Source organism: Pipistrellus hanaki (genome assembly GCF_964339955.1).
Source record: "Pipistrellus hanaki genome assembly, chromosome: 17".
NCBI lineage: Eukaryota > Metazoa > Chordata > Mammalia > Chiroptera > Vespertilionidae > Pipistrellus > Pipistrellus hanaki.
Window position 1 is genome coordinate 20,803,723 of NC_140519.1, and position 23,062 is coordinate 20,826,784.

General features: G+C 43.0%; 1 protein-coding gene across 1 annotated transcript; it reads left to right on the forward strand.

Moving 5' to 3' along the window:
- Positions 1 to 526: 526 nt before the first annotated feature.
- On the forward strand, positions 527 to 22,246 carry GGH (gamma-glutamyl hydrolase). The gene is made up of 9 exons (XM_084865068.1): positions 527 to 1,035; positions 6,393 to 6,507; positions 13,371 to 13,421; positions 16,742 to 16,826; positions 17,759 to 17,897; positions 18,172 to 18,278; positions 18,356 to 18,446; positions 19,748 to 19,885; positions 21,612 to 22,246. The coding sequence occupies exons 1-9, from the start codon at positions 930 to 932 to the stop codon at positions 21,731 to 21,733; spliced, it is 954 nt and encodes a 317-aa protein (XP_084721194.1). The 5' UTR covers positions 527 to 929; the 3' UTR covers positions 21,734 to 22,246.
- The last annotated feature ends 816 nt before the right edge of the window (positions 22,247 to 23,062 follow it).

Genomic DNA, 23,062 nt, shown 5'->3' on the forward strand with positions numbered 1-23,062 from the left:
TTTGGCTCAATGGATAGAGCATCGGCCTGCGGACTGAAAGGTCCCAGGTTACCCGTCAAGGGCGTGTACCTTGGTTGCAGGCACATCTCCGGTAGGGGGTGTGCAGGAGGCAGCTGGTCGATGTTTCTAGCTCTCTGTCCCTCTCCCTTTCTCTCTGTAAAAAAATCAATAAAATATATATTTTTTAAAAAAGACGTTCAATGAACCGGAACCAAAGCCATCAGGCCTGCCTCCAGTTTACAGGACAAAGTCTGCAGACCATACTAATGGGGAGGTCGGTGAGCCTCTTCTGAGGGCCTCGCCTGACTTGCCACTTTGCAGTCCCTCCTTGACTGGGTTCTGGAGTGATGCCATTCACCTGGGCACACGTTCACATCCATCCTCCTTCCCTTCCCGCTGCTTTCCTCCAGATGCCTCGACGACCCTGCAAAGAAATGACAGGATGTGGAAACCACCCCCTCGAGGTCTCAGCCTATCCTTCCACGGAACGCTGGAGTGCCCACGTGGCCGTTAGCATTCCTGACCACAAAGCTCTGGCCTTTGAAGCAGGAGCCGCAGTGGGCGCCAAGTTCTCAGGATCCCTCGCCGCCTCTCCAGCTGCCTGGTGACGGGGTCCCGCTGGGACCCAGGATCCTCCTCTTCGCGGGTCTGACCTCATCCCATGGGTTAACAGCTGCCAGGGGAGACCACCCGGTGCCCACCCAGCCGATTCTGAACGGGCGGGCGCACCAATCGCGGTTGAGCCATGCTGCAGCGGGTGAACTCGCCTTGTGCGCCGGGACTACATTTCCCATAGGCCCCCGCGGCGGAGCCCCGCCCCCGCCGGACGCCCTCCAGCAGCCGCTCGGCCACGCAATCGCCGCAGCTGCCTCCGCTCGGGGCCAGCCGGCCGCAGAGCCTTTGAAAGACGGCGGGAGGCGGCCGGCACCATGGCGAGCCCGGGACACCTGCTGTACGCGCTGGGCCTGCTGCTGTGCGCAGCGGGGACCCTCCGGCTGTCCGCGGCCCCTACGTCCACCCAGAAGCCCATCATCGGTAAGAAGGCGCCGGGTCCGGCGTGGCGCCTCCGGCCACGGGCGGGCTGCGGGGCTGGCGGCGGGTCCGGGGAGGACGGGGGAGCGGGGCGCCCTGAGCCCGCAGGCTCCGCGCGGGTGTGTGCATCTTTGCCGAAACCACGCTGAAGCCTGGTTGCTCTCCCAGGGCTTTACATAAAGCTGGGAGGGTGGAGAAAGCCTTGCAGAAGGTTTTATGCTCGGGACACAGCTGGGGATTTCTGCGAATCAAGCGCATTCTGTGCATGCGTGTGTATTCATTAAAAAGTCCCTGGTGGAGGGTATGTTTCAAGATGCAATGCACACTGTCCATATAAAAAAATCTAGACATTCAAGAAATGATGGTCTCCCTCCGGTTTTGTCATCTTGAGCAGTGGAGGGCGGCAGTGGCCCGTGTGATCCTAATGCCAGTTCTGTGTGGGTTTCAAAGGAAGCACGCATTATTCCGTTTCCAACACATTTGTATTTTAAAAAGTCAAGTCCGTTTGCTTTGTCAGAAGGAACCTTTGAGACAGGGCAGGAGAAGGCTACCTGGGATAAAAACTTGCCAGAAATAATTGATGTCAACAGTTGAGATTGGTTTAATTTGTTACTAAATGCAAAGGAGACGGGGGTCTTTTCCTTTATTTTGGTAGTGTGCCCAATTTTCAAATGGGTTGTGTATTAGTATTTGAACATTGGACTGCCTTGTTTCCTAGCTGTGTAAGTTAGAGGTTAGATTCTCCAAGGAGCATGAACTCAAAATGTAATTCTGTGTGGTGGACGGGGCAGTGTGGGTTCAGCGAGGAGGGGGACAAGGAGAAGAGGGGTATTCTTTTCCCTTTTCTACAAACAGTGGTAGTTCAGGATCAACTGTAGAAAGAATGAATATGCTTTTGGGCACCCTGATCAATTAAGACAAAATAGTTAACTGAACACCTACTACATGCAGAGCATTAAGTGAGGAAGTGCAAAGGATTCAAAGACAAAGAAGCCAAAAAAAAAAAAAAAAAAGTTATGAGATGGCTTTAGGGGTGACATTTTGGTCAAGTTCTGAGGGATTTGGAACATAGCTTGAACTTTTCTCCCCAGACGGGGAAAGTGAGTGTGTGTGTGGAACCAAGGGGAGGGGGATGAGTTGGTGCAACTTACCAGCTCCCTCCCTCCCTCTCCCCCTCCCTCCCCCCCTCTCCCCCCCTCTCCCCCTCCCTCCCCCTCCCTCCCCCCCTCCCTCCACCCCTCTCTCTCTCTCCCTCCCTCCCTCTCCCTCTCCCTCTCCCTCCCTCCCTCTCCCTCTTCCCCTTTCCCTCTCCCCCTCTCCCTCTCCCTCTCCCTCTCCCTCTCCCTCTCCCTCTCCCTCTCCCTCTCCCTCTCCCTCTCCCCTTCTCTCCCTCTCTCCCTCTCTCCCTCTCTCCCTCTCTCCTTCTCTCCCTCCCCCCCCCTCATGTATTTTTCTCCTTCCTGGTGTCTTGTGTTCACATGTCTCAGTTCTCCTTTGTGGCACCTCACCCTCGCCTACCCTGTACCACTCCCATTTCCTATGACACTCCCTAATTTTTGCCCTACCAAGTTTTATTTTCCTTAAGAGGATCCTACCTATCCAAGGGGAGGCAAACAGTCTTACTGAACAGATTTTGGCATTTGGTATATGTGAACTGAGTGTCTGAGAAAATGACAGTTGTAAGAAGCTGGGACTACGGAAGTGTTGTCTCATTCACCTGCAGAGACATCGAACGTGTTCCAGACCGTGGAGTAGTGATGGTTGCGGGCACAGGTGTGCTCTCTGGATAGGCGTGTTTTGGCGGGACTCTATAGGCGTGTTTTGGCGGGACTCGGTGTTATTCTGGGGCTGAGGTTCCGGTTGTGAGAGGCAGGCAGGGAGGTAGGTGGGGCAGAGCACAGAGGGTCTTGTCAGAGGTATGAGAGCTTAGGAGCCCGTTGAAGGGCAGGGAGGTACACCCAGCAGAGAGGTACACCCTGCTGATCTGTCTCTCTGATCTCACATTCTATCGCTTTTTTCCCCTCTTGCTCACACAGGGCTCTGGTCCGTATGGACCCCGTGTGATGTGCCGGGCACACACCTGATTCAGAGCCTTTGTCCTTGCTGTTCCCTCACCCTGGATCTCTCGTCCTCCAGGTATCTGCCTATGCCTTGCCCCCTCCCCTCTCATAGGTCCTGGATCAAATGCCACGTTCTACCTTCTCAGGAAGGACTCACCTCACAAGAGATCCTCTTTAGATGGACACACCCCAAACACACACCTCTTCCTCTGCTTTACTTTTCTCCGTAGCACTATGTGTTTTATCTTGTTTATTTTTTTTGTCTTCTCTCCTTTCCCTCCCACATACTGGAATTAAAGCCAGCAGGGCAGTGATTTTTATTTGTTTTATTCATTTATGTGTCCCCAGCACCTAGTTCAGTGCCTGCTCTATGGTGTGATTTTGTATTATATACTACGTGAGTGAGTGAGTGAGTGAGTGAGTGAATGAATGAATGGTGATACCAGGTTTCTTACCATGTGGAGAACTGGTTGGAGATGGTGGGGGTGGTTTAAGAAAGTTGGAGAGAGACCTTTTTAGAGGCTATTATAATAGCTGGGGGGCGGAGGAGGCAAGATGTTCGTTTGTATGGACGCAGTTTTGCTGATGTTTGGAGAGATGTGGATAGAAGATATTTCCACTCTGGCTTTGTTGTCAAGGAAACAGTGTGTCTTTGAGTGTGTGTGGGAAGGAAGAGGCCTCCTTCTAGATAGAAGGATCCATACGTGCTGTGAGACCCACTGTAGACCTAAGGCTGCGTGAAGGAGGCTGGTGCTCGTGTAAGCATGCGTTAGGGACCTATTTGGCCTCCCTGATGAGGGCAGAGAGAGGAAGCTACTCAGATCAGCTTCCACTTTCCTGTGGGGGGCTGTTTCTAAATGACAGGTTCCTGAGTGGAGGAGCTGGGGATTAAGAAATTAAAGGAAAAAAAAAAGTGACCAAGAGGCAGAAATAGATTCAAGCTGAGACCCGGGTGGGAGGCTGCCATTCTGATGGGAGAGACAGTCAACACCCACCACAGACAACACAGCACATTTATTTATTTCCAAAGGAATAAAGGGGGGTTTCCCTGAAAAGCTTAGAATCAAAGGAGTTTTGGGTGTGCCCAGGTCCTATTCATTCCCTAGCTCCTGGGATTTAGCATATCAAGATCTAGGTTAGTCAAGGTCCTATTCATTCCTCACTCCCAGCACCAGGATAAAGATAAGAAATTGGTACTTACAACTGTCCAGGACATTTTGGGGAAACAGGTTCCAGGGCGTGGCTCTGCCTACACCTTGAGTTCAGCTGACATTAATTTAAAGGTCATCCATGTGCATTCCCAGGGGGCCCTCTACACTTCCCTTTTATAAAGTTTATGGGTGCAATTGCAGGAGAAGCTTCATATTTAATTCTGGGAATTAAATGAGTAAAGCACAGCAGTCCACCTGTATTTGTAAGGAACATGTTCATTCCAAGACCCCCAATGGATACTGGAAATCATGGATAATACCAAACCCTAAATATTCGGTATATTTTCATACATATGTATGTATGTATGTATGATAAATTTTAACTTATAAGTTAGGCTCAGTTAGAGATTAGTCACAATAACTAATAAAAAATAAAATAGGCCCAGTTATAACAATGCAGTTGACCCATACAGTTGAAAAATTGAATATAATTTACGTTGACCCTCCGCATCTGGAGATTCCCAACCCTGGATTAAAAATACTGTTTTTGATCTGTGGTTGGCTCAATCTGCATATGTGGGGATATAGAGGGCCGAGTATGTAATTATTGAAAAAAATCGTGTATAAGTGGATCGATACGGTTCAGACCCGTGTTCAAGAATCAGCTCTTTGCTGTAATAAAAGTTAGGTGAATGTGGTGCCTCTCCCAAAATACCTTATTGTACTCCACTCAGCTTTTCCCTTGAGGAAGCCCTTCACAGCTTCTCTTTGCCAGGTTCGAAATGTCAGCACTGGTGTTGCACTTCAGGGTCATTATTAGATAAAATAAGCATTACGTGAACTGCTATACCAGCCAGTCGATGTGCTAACCCAGACAGTTACTAAGTGGTCCAGGGCATCTACAGCTTGAAGATGCTGGATAAAGGGATGGGTTCATGTCTGGGATGGGGTGGAGTGGGACGGCTTGAGATTTCATCATGCCTCACAGAACACTGTGCAATATATAACTTATGAGTTGTTTATTTCTAGAATTTTCCATTTAATATTTTCAGACTGCAGGTGACAGTGGTAGCCAAAACCTCACAAAGTTAAACCTTGGATAAGGGGGAACTACTGTCATATTGTGTGTGTGTGTGTGTGTGTGTGTGTGTGTATAATATATATATTATACACACACACACACACACATATACCAGTATATAAAAAAAAATATATATATATATATATATCCATACATCCATCCTAATAATAGAGTAATATGCAAATTAACCATCACTCCACCAAACAAACCATGCCCAACAGCCAATTAGGGTGAGTATACAAATTAACCCAACCAAGATGGTGGTTAATCTGCATATCAAGACAGTGTAGAAAGAAGCCAAGCCTGCAGAAGGGAGCAAAGCTGTGGAGAAGCAAGCAGGAGGGCGGGGGGGGGGGGGGGGGGAGCGGGGGGAGGAAGGGAGGAAAGCAGGAGGGGCAGCAACTGCAGCGGGAAGCCCTACTGCAGGAATCTTCCTGCAGTGGGCCACTAGTGTATGTATGTATGTGTGTGTGTATATACCTGTTTCCCCGAAAATAAGACAGTGTCTTATATTAATTTTTGCTCCCAAAGATGCGCTAGGTCTTATTTTCAGGGGATGTCTTATTTTCCCATGAAGAAGAATACGGTACACGTTTATTGTTAAATGAAAATAAAGGAAATTTATTACTGTATACGGTACTGTAGTACGGTAGTTGTCAACACAAACCAGACAAACTGTGAATCCTACAGTATTAAGAATTTACTCATTTATTCAACGACAATCATGTCATCATCTTCTGGAACATCATCATAACAATCCAATTCCTGAATTTCCTGGTGAATTTCTTGTGACTCCATTTCTTTCAGAATCAGTGGACCAAATCTCTCATGTTTAGCCTAGGGGGGCCTTATTTTCGGGGGGATGCCTTATATTTCACTCAGAAGGAAACCTGTAAGTAGGTCTTATTTTTGGAGGATGTCTTATTTTTGGGGAAACATGGTGTGTGTGTGTGTGTGTGTGTGTGTGTGTGTGTATTGGTTACATTTTTACTGTGATTTGTTTCAGTTTCTGATCAGAAAAAAGGCAATTGTTTGAAACTAAAACTTTTTTTTTTTTTTTTAATTTAGGAGTATTAATGCAATCATGCTATACTAAGGAAATGAAAAACCTGGGAAAATACTATATTGCTGCATCCTATGTAAAGTATTTGGAGTCTGCAGGTGCCAGAGTTGTACCAGTAAGGTATGATTCATTATTTTTTTTTTTATACTGTATAAATAAAGCTGCTGCTTTACCTTTAAAATTAGCTTTTATCTTTAAAATTAATGCCTCCCTTTGATTGCATCACTTAAATGTGGTACTACTGCACCTGATTTTTGCCACAGATCTGATGCTTAAAGTCTCTCACTACATTGCTTAAAGTATGAAGTGATGCTTATCTCTCACACCATTAGATGTATGTCATATGTATTAGATAGAGAATGAAATGATAGTTGTTGTTTTTTTTACAACCCCAAAGGCGGTCCTCATTAGACAATTGTGAAATTAGTGGAGTAAAAGAATCTATAACTTTACCAGCTTTATTCCATAATATTTGGGTAAGGGTCCATGTAGGGAATAAAGGAGATTTTTAGAAGATGACTTTCGAAATACCTTCACACTCTAAAAGTTTGTAAATAACGAATACAGCAATGTTGCCTCAGTATAAACTATAGGTATTACAGTTGTTTTTTCTTTTAATTTTTTAAAATATATTTTATTGATTTTTTACAGAGAGGAAGGGAGAGAGAGAGAGAGAGAGCTAGAAACATCAATGAGAGAGAAACATCGACCAGCTGCCTTTTGCACACCCTCCACCGGGGATGCGCCCGCAACCAAGGTACATGCCCTTAACCGGAATCGAACCTGGGACCTTTCAGTCCACAGGCCGACGCTCTACCACTGAGCCAAACCAGTTTCGGCAGGTATTACAGTTTTAAAAGAGCAACATTGGTTTTGTGATGTAATGACCTAATAAGAATAAAATGATTCATACCATATATTGATTTGGAAAGAGTTGAATTTTTTAACAAACAAAACTTTATGTGTTCACAATATTTTATCCAAAATTAGTGTATTTTGGAGGCTTCTAGCACTACCCTCTAATCCATTATAAGTGATCTCAGGCAAAAATACCACTTTATGCTCTGTGCAAACTGCTTTTGTAAATAATTCTGCATTTAACAACTATAATATGCTCTGGCCAGTGTGGATAAATGGTTAGAGCTTCGGCCTGCACACCAAAGGGTCATAGGTTCAATTCCCAGTCAAGAGCATGTACTTAGGTTGCAGGTTCCATCCCCGGCCCTGGTTCGTATGTTTCTCTCTCAATCACTGTTTCTCTCTCTCTCCCCCATCTCCCTCTTTTCCACTCTCTCTAAAAACATCAATAGAAAAAAATACCTGGTGAGTGAAGATTAACAACAACAAAACAAACAAACCCCCACAAACAGACAAACAAAAAATTTACAACCAAAAATACTGTTCAAATAGAATATTAATAATCAAAATGCAAATATTACAATTTAGAAAATTGTATCACAAAATGCTTCTATGTTTAGCTTCATAAGGATTGTCTTTTTAAAAAATATACTATATTTCTTTATAGATTTCAGAGAGGAAGGGGAAGGGAGAGAGAAAAACATCAATGATGAGAGAGAATCATTGATCGGCTGCCTCCTGCATGCTCCCTTCTGGGGATTGAGCCCCCAACCCAGGCGTGTGTTATTGGCCAGAATCAAACCCGGGACCCTTCAGTCCGCAGGCTGACGCTCTATCCACTGAGCCAAACCAGCTAGGGCAAGAATGTCTTCTTACTCGTTATTTTACATTTAGCTGTCTCTACCCCAAGATGAACATTTGCTTTTGATGTTAGTCTTTAAATCCTCAGTAGCAGATCTAATTTTTCAAGTGAAACCTTACTTGGAGACCAGAGAGCACCAGAGTTTTAGAGCTGCAGTAGAGGCTCCAGGGAATCTTCAGAACAGCCTTTCAAAGTTTTGATCAAGGAAGCATTTTCTGCAAGCCATTCTTCTAGCCCAGTGGTCGGCAAACCTCAGCTCGAGAGCCACATGTGGCTCTTTTGCCCCTTGAGTGTTCTAACACCACTTCTTCACAACAGACTCTCCCAGGCCGAAAACCGACTTCTGCGCATGTGCCATGAAGTTTCAATCACACTGTACCTGCACGCCCACATGTGATATTTTGTGGAAGAGCCACACTCAACAGGCCAAAGAGTTGCATGTGGCTCACGAGCCGTGGTCTGCCGACCACTGTTCTAGGACATTAGAGCTGAGAGCCTGGGTGGGAAGTAGGAGGGACAGAGGCAGGTGTACCAGTTCAGAGACTTGCAGTAGGCTGTGAAGTGGGGAGGGTTTGGCTTAGAACAGTGGTTGTGGCCTTGATAGGTAAATATTATTTTTAAGAAAAATAAACACGACTTGATGACTAACGTATGGGAGGAAGAGATGAGAAAGACAGACGTTTTGAAATGGGAAGTGTTGAAACCCATGATTCACCAAGTACTGGTATTTTGAAATAACCTAAAAACGTGACTGTCAGCATAAAGGTTGATTTCCAGCTTGGGTTCCCAGAGTTCTTTTTAAGTAAATTGCTTGGGATTAGCATCATAGGATCCTATAAAAACCACACAACACATGGCAGCTAGCTTCCCAGAGTGACCTGCACGGGGTTACCTAATGTGGAATGAGACAGAGGATCTCACCGATAATGTCGGGCTCATTTCTGCAGGTTGGACACTGGGAGCCACCTCCTGCAGGTTAGGAGGGAAAGGAGGAGGGTGGGAGACATAGGCAGAGTCTGGAGTAGGTAAAGACCTTTGTCTTTGGTCTTCTTTTGTCTTCTCTCTGCTACCTTCTGCCTCAGGTGCCTGGCACTCTCAGGTCGTCGTCGTGTCCCCCCCCCCCCCCCCCCCCGTTCCCCGCTGAGGGACTAGCGGGACCCACAGAGATGCCTCTTCCTAAGAGGCTGCCTTTGGTTTAAAAAATGTGCTTTGTTCACACAGCATTATAAAGCGTTTTAAACATTAGCATTTAATAAAATCTTGACTTTTGGCCTCTTTTTTAACAAAGTGTTTCGGAGCTGATTTGCAGTGGAGCAAGAGCTCTCCACTGGCAGCAATGCCCTTCTCTCCTTGTTATGCTGTGTCATTTGTCATCATTATTTGGCTCACACGGTGTTTGTTTAGTTAAAGAGGGAGGGAACTATTTCTCTTCCTTTGAGAAGTTCTTTTGCTTCAAAGAAGTCTGACAACATGCAAATACCAACGCATTCAAAGCATGGGACCCGGCCTCTTTTCCCTGGCAGGTCAGTGGGGCACTGGAGTCTGTGACAGCCTCCCTCTCCCCAAACATTCAACAGTTACGGCTCTTCATAGTGATAAGCAGGGGCCAAAACTTCAGTCATGGACAGTGTGGAAGCCATTTGTTTAGAATGAATGAAATGACCGAAACTAGCCTACATGGCTAGCTGTCAAAGTCCCTGTGTGTAGCTGAGTGGTCTAAATCCATTGTTTCCTGATGGTGGTGGCTGCCCATCCTGATTTAAATATCCATGGGGGAGATTCTGGGTCGTATATGGTTCCCTTATTGTTGGCACAATTTGGGAAGATTGAACTGAAAGAATATTGGGAGTGGGTAAACTCACATTTTGTCTCCCTGTCGCTGCCCAAGTCAGGGCCACCTGCCCATTCCTCCGCCATGTAAGAGAATGGTAAGCGGCATTGCAATGTCACTCACTCTTCGTGGCTCTTTGCCAGAAGGATTATTATAATTTTCCGAACAGACCTGAGCTTGCACAGCTCCTTTGGAGTTAGAGCAGAGCCCAGAGGGGCTTGCTGGCCTACCACAGCCAAGTTCAGGGCATCCAAGGTAATGTTAGTGTTCCAACTCCCTCCCTCCCAAAACAGACAGACAGACAAACAAAAAAACAAACATTTCACTGAGGCAGAAATGGGCTGTAGTTGATATTTGATCTCAACCTACTTCTTTTGTGGCAGGTTGAGAGGGCATTGTGCCTTGTTATTCTCTTACAGAACCATGAGACTGCTAAATGGCCAGATTTCACAAGTAGGATGCTCTCTTTTCTTGTTCTTCCGTTTTGTTGAACTTCTGGGAGAACAAACCCATCTCTCTGTGACTTAAAGGTTGCAGCCAATTGTCACAGAGTAATCCCATCCGTCTTCTCTGGAGAAGGGGATAAAATCATCAGTAACTTAATGATTGTTAGGGGGCCCTGGATGAAATGAACATATTCATAGAAAAATACAATTTTCTAAAACTCAATTAGGAAGAATCAGAAAACCTGAAAGGTCAATAACTATTGATGAAATTGAAACAGTAATAAAAAACTTCCAGCAAACAAAAGCCCTAGTCCTAACAGCTTCACAGTGGAGTTTTACCAAACATCCAAAGAAGAACTAACACCTATTCTCAAACTATTCCAAAAAATTCAAAAGAAAGGAATACTTCCAAGGGCTTTCTATGAAGCCAGCGTTAGCCTAACCCCCAAACCAGATAAAGACATTAACAAAGAAAGAGAACTACAGGCCAATATCCCTGATGAACATAGATGCTAAAATCCTCAACAAAATATTAGAAAATTGGATCCAGCAATATATTAAAAAGATCATACATCATGACCATAAAGTGGGATTTATTCCGGGGATGCAAGGTTGGTACAATATCTGCAAATCAATAAATGTGATATAGCAAAATGACAGATTGCAAGACAAAAGTCACATGATCATATCAATTGAAGCAGAAAAAACATTTGACAAAATCTAACACCCTTTTTTTGATAAAAAACTATCAGCAAAGTGGGAATAGAGGGATTATACCTCAACATAATAAGAACCTGATATGACAAACCTACAGCCAACATCATACTCAATGGGCAAAAACTAAAACTATTTCTTCAAAGAACAAGAACAAGACAGGGATGTCCATTTTCATCACTCCTGTTCAACATAGTACTAGCTGTAGTGATCAGACAAGAAAAAGAAATAAAAGGCATCCAAATTGGAAAGGAGGGGAAGTAAAACTGTCTTTATTTGCAGATAACATGATATTGTACACAGAGAACCCTAAAGACTTCATCAAAACACTTCTAGATTTAATAAATGAATTTGGCAACAAAATTATCACCCAGAAATCTATGGCATTTTTATATACCAATAATGAACTCTCAAAAAAAGAAACTAAAAAGAAAAAGAAAAAATCTCATTTACCATTGCAACAAGAAAATAAAGATATTTACTAATAAACTTAACCAAGGAGGTAAAAGACCTGTACCCGGAAAACTGCAGGACATTGAAAAAAGAGATAGATGATGGTATAAACAGTGGAAGAATTCACGGGATGTTTGATAAAAGTGCCTCGGAATAATTCACGGGCAGATTAGACCAGTGATCTACAGTGATCTGCATGTAATCCTTCCCTAGATCTCAACTCTTATGACTTTTGAACACACAGTAGTCCCTAGACCTTTGCAGTTGGTGGGGAGGGCTGGGGGAGGAAAGAGTGAGTGAAACATGGTGGAGGCTTTTCTATGGATTGTTTTATCTGCCAAAGCTTCCTGGACTTAAGATAGGCATGATAATACAGATCTGTTTTGACCTTACATAAAATTACTGATTGGCTAGTGGAGAAATTACCAGAGCTTAAATCTCGTGCTGTTTTTTTAAAAAAATAATTTTTTCATTTTTCAATGACTGTTGACTTATACAATGTTATATTAGTTTCAGGTGTACAACATAGTGATTAGGCATTTGTTTAACTTATGAAGGGATCCTCGATAAGTCTATTTAGTACCCATCTGACCATACGTAATTATTATAATACTAGAGGCCTGGTGCATGGATTGGGTCCCTAGGCCTGGCTGGTGATCAGGCCGATCTGTGGGATGACCAGCAGGGTAATTGCCTGCCCCCACACTCACACCCACCTTGGCCAGCCTGGTGCTGCCCACTCACCAGTCCTGCCCAGTTGCCTCCCTCCTTGGGGCAACCAGCAGGGCGATCACGGGGCCCCTGCTGGCACCTGCATTGGCTGGCCTGGGGGCAGCTCCTGCATTGAGCTTCTGTCCCCAGTTGTGCATCATAGCAACTGGTCATTCTGCCATTCAGTCAATTTGCATATTAGGCGTTTATTATATATAATAGAATTATTGGCTATATTTCTTTTTCCCCCTATATTTCTTATGCTGTACTTTACATCCCTGTGACTACTGTTATATATGGCAATGTGTACCTTAATCTCTTCACCTAGTCCCATAACCCCCTTCCCATCTGATAACCATAAATTTGTTCTCGGTATCCCCAAATCTCATGGTCTTTAATATTTTGCATATGAACACATACTTTACAATTTTAAATTATATTGGACCACAGGAAAGCATGTTTACTTGTCTGATTAGCAAAACAAGGATATAATTGTGTGGCTTTCATGTAGTTTGAAAGGATGCCTCTAGTAAGGTAGAGAGGTGATATTACCTAGTATTTAATAATTATTTTTCTTTCTCTTTAAAAAAATATATTTTACTGATTTTTTACAGAGAGGAAGAGAGTTAGAAACATCAATGAGAGAGACAGCCAAAACCGTTTGTCTCAGTGGATAGAGCCTTCAGACTGAAAGGTCCCAGGTTCAATTCCGGTCAAGGGCATGTACCTCGGTTGTGGGCACATCCCCAGTAGGGGATGTGCAGGAGGCAGCTGATAGATGACTCTCTCTCATTGATGTTCCTAGCTCTCTCTCTCTCCCTTCCTCTCTGTAAAAAATCAATAAAATATATTTTTAAAAAAATGAGAGAGACACATTGATCAGCTGCCTCCTGCACACTCCCTACTGGGGATATGCCCGCAACCAAAGTACATGCCCTTGACCGGAATCGAACCTGGACCCTTGAGTTCTATCCACCGAGCCAAACCGGTTAGGTCAAGAATTCTTTTCATCTGGCTATTAACAATAATATGGTGACTTCATTTAGAGCCTGACTGTTTTCTTAGGTTTGAGAAATGGATGTTTTATCACTGTTTTTCTTGTTTTCAGGCTTGATCTTGCAGATGAAGAGTATGTAAAACTTTTCCGATCCATTAATGGGTAAGTTGGGTACTGGCTTGATACGGTGTGTGAGGTCTATGCAGTCTGCTCTTGCAAAAAAGTACACATAAGTATTCCACGCGTTTCTGTGTAACTGTCTTGCAGTGCTGTACCATTAGATTTCTGACTTTCAGGGGAATTACATTGTTGAGAGAGAGATGCAATTGTCCTGCAGAAAAGGAAGCTTAAGACAATGTTACACAGTAGACATATATCATTTTTTAAAATGTGTGACATAGTCTTTGTTCTTTTAATGCCTGTCTTAAGTATTTTGAAGCCACTTTAAATGGCATGGCATACCGCTTGCTTAGGGGATTTATAAATCTTAAGCCTAAACATACTACTCAGTTCTCTTTCGGAAGGTGATTTGAATAGAACTTGGAAAAAATTGTCTATACTGTGGCATCACCAGAAAAGTTATGATTGGTTACCTCACAAAAAAATAATCTTTTAATATGAAAAAAATGTTCAGCATTTTGCATAATTAAAGGAAATCTAATTATACCAATTAAAAAAGGTTTTTAAAAACTATCAACTTAAAGATCAGAAAATTTGTTAATATTGTTTGGTGAAGATGTGAAGAAAAAAATATTCTCCTACTTTACTTATGGCTGTGTAAGTTACATAGTCTTTTGGGGGCCAGTTTTGAAATACCAATTGCAATAAAAAATGCACATACCCTTTGAGCCAGGAAATCTTTTGTAAAGAACATTATTTTACAAGTATATACCCCCCACATGTGTAGAGTTGGGCCCATCATTTGCACGACTATAATATTGTTTGAAATGCACTCAGTTTCATAGCCACCCATTCGTCCATCAGCTGAGAACTGGGTAAGTAAAGGAGGCTGTTTACATGATAGAATGTATGACAGGTAAAAAATTGGGATAGCTGTCGGTGCTGCTTTGGACACTGATGTTCCTTGAACAGTGTGATATTATACGAAAAACATGGTACACAGTTCTGTGTGGAGTATGCTCCCATTCTTCGGTTCTTAAGGGAGGAGTGAGGGTGACATGTGTAACATAAATCTGTCAGGTCAACACAGCAGATTTTATCGGTGGTTGTTCCTAAATTGGGAGTGGGGTGGAGAGAGTCTGTTACTATAAAGTTTTTATAAAAAGAGCTTTTTTAACAAAAACTTTTAAAGGCTATATTCATTTATTATAATTTTTTTTTAAAGGCTGTGTTTAAAACTTGCCTTCAGACTTCAGTTCTTTTTTTGGGTGTGTTTTTAAAGATCTGCTTTTCTTGTTTTTATTTTATTGTCTGAAGTTTTACATATGTATCCTTTTTCCCCAATTGCTCCCCAACCCCCAGCCATTCCCACCTCGGGCAAGCCCCCACTGCCCCAGTGTCTGTGTCCATTGGTTATGCTAATATGTATGCATGTAAGTTCCTTGGTTGCCCTCTAAACCCCTACCGCCCCCCTCCCCCCCAACCCCTACCATTTGTCTCTAGATTGATCTATTCTTGTTCATCAAACAGACTTCAGTTCAATTTGGTTCAGTAAATATTTACTATAAAGTCAGTTCAGTTTAGTGAAACATTTAAAATGCCCGTTACGCTCAGTGTCCTTTGGCCCGGGCAAGGATAAACAAGCCCAGGCTGGACTCTATGTTAGAACCTCCACATGCACACCAGGAAGTGAGCACTGCTCTGCCCCTGCAGAAGCACCTTCACGCCCGATGTGGGGGTGCCCAGAGATGGAAAGGCAGAGCCTGGCTTTATTTTATTTTATTTTAAAAAATATATTTCGTTGATTTTTTTACAGAGAGGAAGGGAGAAGGATAGAAACCTAGAAACATCGATGAGAGAAACGTCAGTCAGCTGCCTCTTGCACACCCCCTACTGGGGATGTGCCCACAACCATGGTACATGCCCTTGACCGGAATCAAACCTGGGGCCCTTCAGTCCACAGTCCCATGCTCTATCCACTGAGCCAAACCGGTTTTAAAGGAGTTTGTCAACTGGGAGGGGCCATCAAGCTTTACTTGATGAAAGGATTTTGTGCTTAAACATATCAGGTTTGATCAGAGGCAGCTTTTTAAGTACTGAGTTGATGAAAAGGGAGAACTGCTAATGGGTCTTCATTAATCCACTTTGAATTGTAGCATTTTCTGCATGGTTTTGTGGCAGGTGTTCCACCTCATTCTTTATAGTTTCTCACTGGACTGTGATCTTACTAACAGAAAACTTACTCATCTCTGGCTGTCCAGGCTAATGCTGAGCCTGGCTTATGCAAGAAGCAGAGTATAGTTGTTGAATGAACAACCATCTCAGCAGCAGCATTTCACATATCTCAAATTCATATTTAAGTATCTTCAAAATGTTAATACCTTTAACCTAACTTTTATAATCTCTTTGGTCTATCCCTGCTTATTTCAAGACTTGTTATAATGTTTAAAGTTTAGAATTGGTTTAAAAAGTTGATGTAAAAACATAGTAAATATTTTTCTATATCTCACCTTTATGGGTAGAATAAAATAAAATGAAATGTTTGCTGCTTCCCCCACAACCCCCCACTTAGACTTCTAGAAATGGGATTGTGTTCTTTTCCAAAACTCTTCTAATCCCATGACTATTACTGAAGAGATTTCAGGGTGATAATATAGCATTGAATTCTCATGGATATTTAATTTTAGCTTACATATATTTTTATGATCAGTTTTTTTATTTTTATTGATTTTTTTACAGAGAGGAAGAGAAAGGGTTAGAGAGCTAGAAACATTGATGAGAGAGAAACATCAATCAGCTGCCTCCTGCACACCCACACTGGGGAAGTGCCCCCAACCAAGTTACATGCCCTTGACCAGAATCGAATCCGGGACCCCTCAGTCCACATGCCCACTCTCTATCCACCGAGCCAAACCGGTTTTGGCTGATCAGTTTGTTCTTTATGGTTAAGAAAAACTTCTTAGTGAGCCATACCTGTCTCATGATTAATGGACTTCTCGTTGATGCTGGCATCACAGGTCACCTTCATTAAACATACCTATACTTCGGACGCTCTCTCTCCTTGATTTCTAGCTCTGTGCACTCTTTCCTTCTACCCCATTTATTCACCTTGAGTTATCCGAACCAACAATAAACTTGTTTATCAAAGGAGTTTTGGAAGAATAGGCACAAAAGTATTTCTAACTGCAATAATTTAAAATTGGGTAGGATTGTGAATATTTCATGTCTTCTTTTGCCTTAGTTTTCTGATTTTCTATAATGACCTTGTTGCTTATGTGATAGGAAGGAGTTGTTTTGAAATAAAAGGATGGTTTGGTGTCTGTGGGGCGGGTGGAAATGCATCCTTTCGGATATCGTTTCAGGATCCTCTTCCCCGGAGGAGGCGTTAACCTCACGAAGTCGGGTTATGCCCGCACGGCCAAGATATTTTACAGCCTTGCCACACAGGTCAGTGCCAGTTGTTTCTTCTTATTCCAGATGGGGTTTTAAAAAAATACATGTTTTTATTTATCTTTCTTAGAGAGGAAGGGGGAAGGAGAAACATAATGAGAATCATCCATCAGCTGCCTCCTGCATGGCCCCTACTGGGGATCAAGCCTGCAACTCAGGCATGTCCCTGACCGGGAATCCAGCCTGCGACTTTTTGGGGCATGGGAGGATCTACACCAACCGGGGCCCAGATGAGTTTTTGTAATTTGCCATGGGGATAATTCCTTTTCAGGCACATAATACTTCCTTCATAGTTACTCTGGCCTCATCAGCCCCTCCCCTCTTGAGGTGCCTGCTTATGAGCAGCCAGTGGGGCTATCGCTCATTTTCTGTTTCATTTAATCCTGGGTATCTGGGGCCTTTCGGGGCCTTGCTGACTGGCCCTCTCTGTTTGTGGGTCCTCGTGGTGGCTTAGTAGGCTGTTTTTATTATGCACTGGGCGTTATTCATATACTACTAATTTTCACCTCCTCTTGAAAGCTGCTCTTTGTCCCCATCTAATCAGTGTATCTATAAATCCTGAGATAATGGAGGAAAGAGTGGGTTCAAAACCAGACAATTACCCAAAGCGACAAGATTTATAAAAGATGTAAAAATAGGCATTTTATCTGGCATTGTCTTTGATAGTTATAGTCTCTGATGCTTATAGTATTTGGTAGTTGACTGGCAGATGTCAGCTTCTTTCCCCAAACCACCGAGGCTGGATAGTTTGTGTGATTAAAATGGAGCTATGATGTGGGAGCTGGGAGACTAAATGGCAGCTTCCTTTTGGAACCTGGGAAATGCTTCAGAAATCCCTGTACCTCTCACGTGCCAGCCTTGTAATGACAAATCAAACGTACAGTTTTTGTTTTGAAAAGGTTGAATAAGTTTCGTTTTCTCTGTCAAAGAGTTTTGATGATGGAGACTACTTTCCTGTGTGGGGCACGTGCCTGGGATTTGAAGAGCTTTCGTATCTGGTCAGTGGAGAGTTGTTGTTAACGAACACAGATACTAAAGAAGTCACATTGCCGCTGACCTTCAGCCAAGGTAAGAATTCTCTTTCTGACCCTTTAAGAAATGTTACCTGGGCAGGATTAGGAAGTAGCAAATATCACGTAAAAAGTGCTCAGTGACATTTATTCGTTTTTAAATTATTTACACAGGCTAGAGATGTGAATGATCATGTTTGCACTCAAATTACAAGGATGGGTTAAGAAATTTTAAATTTTGATAACTCATTGCTTTGGGTGGAAATTAGTGATTTCAGTGGATTTTATTTTTCTGTGTTTAAATTCTTTCCCTTGTACTTACCTTGCTTCAGGTATACTGCAGAGCAGAATGTTCCGGAATTTTCCTGCTGACTTGTTGCGCTCCTTAGAATCAGAGCCTCTGACTGCAAATTTCCACCAGTGGAGCCTCTCCACGATGGTATTATATTAATTATGTAATGAAATCAATGCACTTAGATTAATTATAGGAGTAATTATTTTATTTTTATACTCCAGAATTTTACGAAGAATGAAAAATTAAAGGAGTTTTTCAATGTACTGTCTACAAATACTGATGGCAAGATTGAGTTTATTTCAACAATGGAAGGTATGTCACTCTACATGTACACTTTTCACATATTTATTAGTTTTGATTTTATAGTGTGTGTGTTTAATGAAAAAAAATTACAATAACTTTGGGGCCTCAAGATCGAAATGAGAGCAATTTTGGAGATAGGAACTGTGTTTTGTTCATGTTCCAAAACAGTTATGGTTTACCTGGATCATCTAGGTGGTGATGGGGTGAAGAAGGGAAGGAAAGAGAGTGATGAAGAGAGACAGTGTCCTCTTAAGAAAAAAAAAAAATTAGTGAACTTATTGGGGTAACATTGGTTAATAAAATTATAAAGGTTTGAGGTATACAATTCTATAATACATCATCTGTATTGTGTGCTCACCACTCAAAGTCTCCTCCAATCATCATTTTCCCCCCTTTTACTCTTTTTCCTCCCCCACCCTCTTCCCCATGATCATCCCCACACTGCTGTCTGTGTCTATGAGTATTTTACTTTTTTTGCCCAATCCCTTCACCTTTTTCACCTAGCAGTAATGTGTATTAAGTACTTTGACAAGGAACTAGAGGTGCAACTGACATACAGCAAAAATGTATGTTCCTAAATACATTGATGAAATGGCGAGAAAATAAGGGCCCTCAGGCCAAAAGCTTCCAAGGGCTGCGTGGAGTATTTGGGTGGGGCCCCTGGAAGGAGGCGATGGGGGAGAGCATCTGGAATCTGGAAGGCAGAGAGCACCAAAGCAGAGTTTTGAACCAAGGGCCTCTTGTGTGTGATGCGCGCCAGATGACCGCTGCACCACAGAAACCCGCTGAAGTGGGGTGTTTAAATCATTATTCCTGTTAATAAGGAGACCCTGAGGCAAAGCTCAGGACCCCCCTACAGGGAGAGGACCCCCTGGAGCAGGACCTGGAGGCATCCTGCCTGCAGGGCTGCAAGGAGACCTGCCCGTCTGGAGTCTGAGTTAGGGGTGGTGAACAAGCTTGGAGCAGTCAGGCAGGCTCGAGGGTGGCCCGCATCGTACTAACTGGGAAGTTATGGAAATCTCAGCTCAAAAATGTTTGTTTAAAGTTGTCTCAGGCTCAGCTATTTTCCTTTCCTCTGATGAGCTAGTAAAGTGAATCATATTACAGATTGTAAAAGGTTGGAAATCAGTGAATTACTGTATTGTGATTGTGAACTGAAGTTATTTTGTGTCTGAGAACATGCAGTTTTACTTTATCCGAGTTAGTGAGTTAAAGTACGTTTTCATGGGACGTAAAATGTAATTTGGTTGTAAATAACATGGTAGATATTCTCACTGCTTACTACTTACCCGTTTGTGTGTTTCACGCAGGGTACAAGTATCCGGTGTATGGCGTCCAGTGGCATCCGGAGAAATCTCCTTACGAGTGGGGGCCATTGAAAGGCATTTCCCACGCCCCCAATGCTGTGAAGACGGCATTTTATTTAGCAGAGTTCTTGGTTTCTGAAGGTAATATGTGGGTACATAATCTTATCACTCCATTAGTGTAGTTTTGAAGGAAATGCCCTCATCTGAACTTTCATATACTCTTGCTCTATGTAAATGCTTTTTTTAATTTTTATTTATTTTTATTTTTATTTTTTTTAAAAAAATATATATTTTATTGATTTTGTACAGAGAGGAAGGGAGATAGAGAGTTAGAAACATCAATGAGAGAGAGTCATCGATCAGCTGCCTCTTGCACACCCCCTACTGGGGATATGCCCGCAACCAAGGTACATGCCCTTGACTGGAATCGAACCCGGGACCTTTCAGTCCCCAAGCCGACGCTCTATCCATTGAGCCAAACCGGTTTTCGGCTAAATGCTTTTTTTAAAAAAACAACACACGTTTAAAACAATCACCATGAAAGCCCTGAAATTGAGGTATTAGGCATTCAAATAAAACAAGGACAGTGATTTCAATTAATAATACTGTGTGCTCTAAAATGTGCTGAATACTCGAACAACGGTGTAGAGACTGTTGGATTTTTCCCCCTTTTTGTCTTGAATACTTTTTCTTTAATATTCTCCCCTACTTGTCTTCTTTTTTTAGGAATAACACTTTAGTTATAACATTCTCTGAGAATTAGATGTTAGGTTTTCAAGGCAATTATGTAAATTGAGCATATACTCATCCTTCTGTGATCAGAGAAAGTTCAGCTTTGCTTTTTTTTTTTTTTTTTTTCATGCTGTGTTTGTGGGTAGAATTGAGAATTTGGTTGTAGATGCTTATGTTTTAGTTGAGTGATTCTGGGATAAGACAGAGCCACAAGCACCACTTGCAAGGGGCAGGCATCACTCTGGTGAGGCATGGCCATTGAACCCTTTAGCAAGCCTTGTGGGCATCTCGCCAAGCTTGGCCTAAGTTTTTGACAACCCTCCTGCCCACACTGAGTTCACTCTGGTTTAGAATTATGCTCAGAGGAAAGGGCAATTTCATGACAAAAATCTCAAGTTAAAAACACACACACACACACAAAAAAAACAGGTCCCCCTTGCGTAGTATTAGTCCCGAGAAGCATTTTCATGTATTGTGTGTCAGAGTAAATGAGAACAGGGTGGAGCAGTTGGCTGCAGTGTTGTCCCGTGGCAGGGCTGTTATCTGTTCTTTATTTCCTAATACCCTTGTTTTAAAACATGCCACAACAGCCTGTAGTTACTTTATCTTGATCTTAGGAAACTGTCTGAGCCTTTACCTTCTTACATTCACACTTGACCCCTGCCCGCTTCTCTGTGCCTCTCACAGCTCTGCCTGGCCTGTGGGAACTGCCTCATGGCCCCACCTGACTCACCTTGGCCCGTTTCTTCATCCTCTTTTGAAGCTTCTCGATGAAGACAGACTATAAAAACATTACTATCTACAGTTACTAGACTCGACTTTTTGTGTGTTAGACCCTTGCCCTGGTTATATTTCTATCCCGGTCCCTGCATTAAATCCTATACGCAGTAGGCACTTAGTGATGAATGGGGCGTGAGCACCCCCTTTGGTCTGGGTGGGGCAGACGCACAGCTGTGTCAGCAGGCATCTGCTGTACATCAGGTACCCCTTTATTTGGGGGAAGTTCTATAAAGTATGTTTCCTTTTGGTTACTACTTTCCCACTTAATACTGATGATAGGATGAGATATTATAAAGTAACCTTTAGAAAATTATATCCTATCCTTTTAAAAATTCACATTTTCTTTTTCTTGCAGCTCGGAAAAACGATCATCATTTTCAGTCTGTTGCTGAAGAGAACAAAGCACTGATTTATCAGTTCCATCCTGTCTATAGTGGAAATATTTCTTCATTTCAGCAAGTTTATATATTTAATTGAAAGCTTTCCATATGTTGACATAAGTTTGAATAATTCTATGATGAAATTGTTTTTAATAACTTGATACTCATGGCAGTAATGGAAAGCCACTGAGATTTCGTCTCTATCTTGTTACTGGCTCTGCATCTTTATTTAGTATATTTGACTATATCACATTTGATAATTAGTGGGACAGATAAACAATCATAGTGTATTTTATATAAAAGCTTTCTTTTATCTCAAGACTAGAAAAAAAAATCCATTTATTGAAAATACAGATAATTTATTTTTTTCTGATTGATTCTGGAAATAAACAGCACCCCCTACCCAGACTAACCATCCTTTCTGAAGACTCTTTAAATTCTACCTCCAGTTCACTGCGAGATCTCTCTCTCCTTTGAGTCTCAGGAGTATTGAGGCCCTCAATAAGTACTTGTGACTATGAATGAACTTTTTCCCCCATGGAAAATAATTTGAAAGCTGTACATTTATTTGGGTGCATCCTATCTAATAAAAGGGTGATATGCAGATTAACTATCACTCCACGACAAATATGGTGGCGCCCATGGCTACAAAGATGGCAGCGTGGGCCAGAGCCATGGAACTGGTAGAACGGGCTGGAGGCTTGGCTTCCTTTGTCGCCTACTCGTCTAGGCCCGCTGCTGAGGGAGATATGCAGGTAGTGCAGTGGGGAGACATGCCGGGAGTGAACGGGGTTCCCTGTCTGGGGGTTCCAAATCTGCCATTGGCTTCTCTCACCACTGATTCCCCTCCTCACAGGTATCCTCCAGACAAAAGCCATTCTGTGTAAATATGTCATGTTCTTATGGGTGAATCCTAAACCAAATGGGTGTCACATTTGGGCACCCTAATTAATTCCTGTTAGAAAAAGCACCTGGGAGGAGGGATTTAGGAATCATGAAGCCATTGTGACCTGCTTGGTCTCTGTAACTGCCGTCAAACACAGGCAGTCTGAGACCCTCCCAAACACCACCTGAGCTAAACCCGAGAACCGAGATATTTTCAAGGCCCAAAGCTGACGGGGGTAAGGGGAAGGGGACCAAAGCATGCAGAACAGCCAACTCAACCAAAGATGCAGGAGCCTAAGATAACGCAGAGAAGTGTCCTGGCCACTGATGCTCTCCAGTAGACGTGGTGCCCACATCCAGCTGGGGGGTGGGGGTGTGTATGTGCAGAATTTAAGGCTGCCAGCAGGAGGGAAAGTCGAAGTATGCCTAAGGATTTTTGTACATGTCCCACAGTGGAGAAGCAGAGTCAGAATCAAGAAGCAAAGTCTTACCTCAGTGCTGGGGTGTGTTTAAAAGTATCTAAAAATAGCAGTTCCATCAC

Excerpts from the sequence above, each read along its gene's own strand:
- GGH (XM_084865068.1), top strand. The coding sequence starts at position 930 with ATGGCGAGCCCGGGACACCTGCTGTACGCGCTGGGCCTGCTGCTGTGC. Across the intron at positions 16,827-17,758 it reads TTTACAGCCTTGCCACACAG|AGTTTTGATGATGGAGACTA; the intron begins GTCAGTGCCAGT and ends TCTCTGTCAAAG. Across the intron at positions 18,447-19,747 it reads GTTTATTTCAACAATGGAAG|GGTACAAGTATCCGGTGTAT; the intron begins GTATGTCACTCT and ends TGTTTCACGCAG.